Genomic DNA, 5,616 nt, shown 5'->3' on the forward strand with positions numbered 1-5,616 from the left:
GTTGTCGGTGGTTATCCTGTGACAATAGGATCGAGTCGACGACCAGATTGCTGATTCGGATGGAGGGATTCGACAGTGAGAGGAGACGAAAAAGCACCCGTGAATGACTAGGATGGGTGGGACAGCATGAGGTTCTTATAATCCCTTTAGCTTTACCTTTTCGACCTGGGTGTCACGCACATTGACTACGGCGATGCTTGTTACCGACGCTGTGGTTGGCACGGAGGATTGAACACACGTTGGCTCCGTCCTCTCCCAAGAGACAGAGACCCTGGAAAATCACGAAAGAGAGTCAACCTGGCCGAAATCTGGAGACTAGACTAGTCGTTTCTGTTCGGGAGACACGCCCGCCTTCCCGGGTTTCCTGCGTGTCAAACTGGGGATGACCCCAGACGCCCAGAGTGCCAGACCCCAGAGCCCAACCTCGGAAATGGAATTCAACTGCGGGCAAAGAAGGGGCCCCTATCCAGAAGGGGTTAGGGCTGGATGCCATGAAAGTAAATCGTGCCACTCCTTTGGCAGAGCTTCGAGAGTCGCAGAGTCCTGAGTCGGTCTGGGCTATCCGAGAAGACCACTGCAAGAGGGAAATGAGGGCGCTAGACTGAACAGGTCAAGGCTCGATGCGGCATCAGCTCCGTGTCGCTTTTCACAAGGGGGGAAATGGAAGGGAATTACGCTATCTGATTGGTTCATCAAGAATATCTCGCCACTAAGGCAAGGTTGATATCCGGTTGCACCAATCAGAGGGGAGGAACGTAAAACACTCGCGATTAGCTCTATTCTCGCTTTTGGCAACGAGGAAAAGAACGAGAAAAGCAGGAGATCAGCTGGCATGTGAAGAATGACTGGACTCATTTTCAGTATAGTACTGTCTGTGTACACTGTCTACAAGATACACTCGGTTTGCCGAAGAAGCATTCAAATTGATTCCAAGACTGTTGACCACAATGTCCAGCCTGACACAAGCACGGGCCCGCGGGCTGCAGCTCATTCATTTCAGGAGCAAGGATACAAATGAGAATGGCCATGAACCACAATATGCCACCAATAGCGACCATACCAGCCCTTGCTGCTGGGATTCCTCATTCGGTCAGCTGCGTCGTCCTCCGCTCCTCAAACAGATTGGCTCCGGAGCCAAGTCACTCTAGCAGTAACGGGTCCCCTTGGCACGAGTTCTCGCTTAGCAGAGATGAGCTGTGGATCATCTGCCCCCCAGTAGTAGTAGTGCTTAGACTAGCTTTTGTTAAGAGGAGTCTACCAGATTCTTGACACCGTGACTGACAGAGAGAATGATGGATCCTTCGGAATCAGCCTCTACCCGACCCTAAACCTGTCCCGAGTCTGATAGCTTGAGTTTGACGATACTGCGGTACAGTGAGTGAGACATAGGTTGGTCAAATACTCGTCAGTAATTGATGAAGAGGTGTGTCTGCACTCGGCTGCCTCCGACTAGACACCAGACCAGTTCAGACCAACTTGATCAGTATCAAGCTCCACGCACATGACTTGCAAAATCGTCTGATATTCTCCCCACACTCTGAAACAGGAATGGTCAGACTTTCATAGGGACAATTGATCGTGACGAAGACTGACTCCACTGATGGTTGAGGATTCGCATCTTCCACCTAGCCGAGCACTGTCAGCAGTGGCGCATCACCAACTTGAAGTCACCAGATGGTCATCTCTTCATCTCAGTGACATATTGAATACGACGAGATATTGTTACAATTCATAAGCTTCATTTGGTCTAAAATGCTGGATTCGAACGCATTCTTTGGCACAACCTTGATAGATTCTCTTGACCTTCTTTGCCCGAAAGAGTAATAGCAACAGACCCATTATGTTCAATCCCTGTTACAACGATCATCTCGCTTCTCCAGGTCAAAAATACATTCATAGATTATCAGACTAAGTTCGCTGACTACCCCACGCGAATGGCGACATTCCATCTACTACGGAGTACTTTGCCATTCGGCCGTGGTCGGCCGACCTCAAGCGCCGACGATACACCAGTAAGCCTTGTCGAGGTCAATGTGGCAAGATACAATCAATGTCTTAGACCAGTGAGCAGCCATTCCAAGTTTGCGATTGCCACATTAAGCAAACAGGATTTGGCCAGGAAAGAAGAGACGCTGGCCACTCATCTAACAGGTCAACGGATGGCACAATTGCTCTGAATTCAGGGCCAACAGTCTCATCGAGGCACCAAACGGCGACCAAGGTCAATTCAATAGCATCTACTCCGTATACAATAATTTAACCTGTACAACATCCCGATTCACGTTCATTGGTGAAAACGCCCAACACAGTAAGAAAGTAAGCATCAATCGGTCCTAGCTCCGGTAACTCGGCCCGTCCATCTCCAGTTTGGTTGGGGATGCCGAACACTTTAATGAATTCATCTAACATACTCCCTGTCAGCTTGTTTACGATGATTCTCGTACCGATAGCGTGGCTCAACCGTTTCCATTGAATTGGCGACGGGGAGCTTGAGCTCAGCTCCTGGACGCACAGGTCGTGGTGCAGTGCATCGCGGCGCATCTCGATGGATTGGTTCATTTGACATGCTGTTTCCGTTTCTGATTTGGTTCGGTGGCCACGAACTACCCAATTTCGTACCCAACTGGCTCAATCGTGGCAGATGATCTGACCACAACTGTTATCTATCATATTTTCCATGTGGGTTGTGCCATGTGCTTCCCCATGGACTCCGCTGGAGCTATGAACTTGTTCGTGCGTCTCCAAACAACCGATTTGGTTCATGCGGGGTGCTCAGGCCTGCTGTCTATGGTGTACTCCATGCTCCGGGACCTGGAGGCTTGAGGTTCTGGCGCGTCCTTCCATGAGTGGATTCCGGTGAGACTGATCTCTCGTTGATTGATTCAGGCAATTGGGCTGAAGCGGCGAGTTTCAAGGTCAGAACCCCTTTTACGCTTATGAAGTGTGTCGCACTGATCTCTTTCCTTCAGCTACCTTCCTCGATATTGAACTCCTACTCTCTCGGCTTCCCATTCCGGTACCTGTCAATGTCACCTCCTTCGTTTCGATCCATGCAGCTCGAAGGCTCCCTTTCCGTACTCGCCGAACCATATTCCCCCCAATCTCCCGCGCCCATTGAGATCCAGACTTGATCTCATGGACGAGCTGTCACCCTCTTCTACAAAGATCACTGGCCAGCCCAGAAGCAACTCCATATCTCGCTGAACTTGCAACCGGTCGTTTAAAGGTTACAAGTTCAATGACGCGGTAGATGCTCCAGTGTCATCCGCTGTGGATCGGGATAGATGTGATACTGGTACCGTAGAGCCGATACTAATGTTGGTTATCGGATGACATGGTCTGTCGTACAGTATTCTGGAACCGTGATTCAAGGCAGACGGCAGGTGCAGAGTGTCCCATAATGAGGTTCGGGACGCGCAGGACTTCGAGTAGATTGCTGACGTGCTCAACGAAGGAGGACTAGTCGCCATATAATAGTGTTGCTAAGGGCCTATCATGATGAGCATCCTGTTGATAGTTACAGCCATAGGTCTTTTATCCTGACCGGCTTATTGATACTCCACTGCCGGAAGTGGCTTTGAATCACACGTTACGGAGTAGTGAATCGTTAACGTCTTGAGAAGCAATAAGAATAGCCAGTCTTGCAACCGTGGCACAAGACGATTTGGACTCGGATTGCTTGTAGCTCATCACCTCGCACTTCTGACTGTCTGTGTGCTTTTCCGAGAAAAGATATATCCAACAGATGTCAATAAAGATAGTACTGCAATGGTTGATAGAAGCTTGTTGGTCTTGTCTCCTGTGCATTGCATTCTGCTGCCGATTGCCAAAAGCTTAGTCCCAGCAGATCAGCAAACTGGAAGTAGACAGAATGTACATAGTTACCAAAGATATTCTCACATAGTCTACTGTATCTGGAGCAACCTTTTCAGTCATCAAACATTTATGATTATGCGTGGCCATGTAGGGGCAAGCTAGATTGCGGAAAAGTATATTTCTGTGTGCCAGACAATATGACCAAGTCAGACAATCGAGTCAAAGGCTCATACTCTTCTCGACTCTGCTAAGACTTCCGGACGAATGCCGTGTTCTGGCTTTAATGCTCTTCACAGTCTGAAACTTTACAAGAATTTCAGAGTTGGAATTTGGAGGACAAACACAGAATCTATATCGCATAACATCGGGAGTATCACATATCATAAACAGAATCAGGAAAACGCCACCTATTGAGACGAATGAAGAAGTTGAAGTCTATGAGGTTTTACCCATCTGAGCCATATATGTGACTGAAGGAAGGGTGAATTTGATCGGCTCGGGCACTTTAACCGGAGGATCTTGCGTCCTGATCTAGTCAGCCAACTCATTAAGTGCAAAGAAGGAGACTCACTTGACGACAGGCCATCCATCCTTGTATTCAAGATAATGCCAGCCCAGCTGGGTGTCCTGTAACATATCAGCCTAGTTCAAGCATTCAAGAACGATGTACTCACACTGTCTTTAAAGCCTATAGACCCATTGACTAACGGATAGTCAGCACCTGACGCACACTAGGATGGGAAACTCACAAAAGTGATGGTAGAGAATATCCCCTCGCTTGCCGTTGCCTGGTAACACGCCCACACCACCCGGCGCGTAGACATTCCCGTTGTTCGACCCGTAGATCTCCTCACTGTGCCCCTCGAGAAGTTTCTTGCCTGACTTATCCATAAACGGACCGGTTATGCTCTCCGATCGACCGACTCGGATACTATATCTGAAGCTTCGTCAGTACGCCGTCTTAAGTGGAACTGGAAAAGTAACATACTCCTCCCCCTTGAGCGGAAACCCCCCCTGAACCATATTGCAACAGATCCCTTGACTGAACCAGAGATAGTAGTACGGTTCATGATATGACATGTACGCTCCCTCCTGCGGTCTCCAGTTCCCAGGCATAAACGTCAAGTGCGTTGCATCTGGTTTCTGCTCATTCTTGATGGACAGCTTGCCATCCTTGTCCACCTGGAGCGGCAAGCTGTAAATGTTATCCCAGTAGCTCCCGTAGATGAGATACGGCTGTCCACTCTTCTCATCCACCTGAAACGCAGGATCGATGGCATTCGTGTTCTTGTACGGCGCGATCTGGGAATGTTCCCCGGAGCCGGTGTTGATCAACGCGCCATGGTCCGTCCACTCCTTTTCAAGGTCAGACGTGGAGGCGTACCCAATGGCACTATCCTGGCTGCCGCTTTGGCTGATGGCGTAGAAACAGTAGAATCGTCCTTTGTATTTCGTGACGGTTGGTGCCCAGGGCCGGTTGTTGTTCTTTTTGTTGATCACGCTGGCTTTGCTCAACACGGTACCGACTTTTGTCCATGGTCCGGAGATGCTCGAGGCCTTCCAGTAGGGGATGTGGATGCCACCTTTGAATAGGTAGAGCGTGTCATTTTCCTCGATGATGTTCGGGTCGTGGACTTGCAGGTTGCCGCTGTTTGGCGGGGGAAAGTCACTGGAGAAGGTAAAGATCTTGGTGAGGTCGTTGGAGGTCGGATTGAGGATACGTTGGCTGTATCGCGGGAGGACGGCCGCGAGGGATTGAGAGAGCAAAGTTAGAGATAGAAGTAGTTGTAGTAGAATCAT

At 49.4% G+C, this 5,616-nt stretch overlaps 1 protein-coding gene across 1 annotated transcript; it reads right to left on the bottom strand.

Moving 5' to 3' along the window:
* Positions 1-4,251: 4,251 nt before the first annotated feature.
* Positions 4,252-5,616, bottom strand: CDV56_102125 (putative endo-arabinanase; the record flags this gene model as incomplete). The annotated part of the gene is made up of 5 exons (XM_026755744.1): positions 4,252-4,342; positions 4,388-4,443; positions 4,491-4,519; positions 4,566-4,753; positions 4,805-5,616. 5 exons carry the CDS (start codon positions 5,614-5,616, stop codon positions 4,252-4,254), a joined length of 1,176 nt encoding a protein of 391 aa, XP_026614573.1.

The sequence above is a fragment of the Aspergillus thermomutatus genome (genome assembly GCF_002237265.1).
Source record: "Aspergillus thermomutatus strain HMR AF 39 chromosome Unknown NODE_90, whole genome shotgun sequence".
In the NCBI taxonomy this organism is placed as follows: Eukaryota; Fungi; Ascomycota; class Eurotiomycetes; order Eurotiales; family Aspergillaceae; genus Aspergillus; species Aspergillus thermomutatus.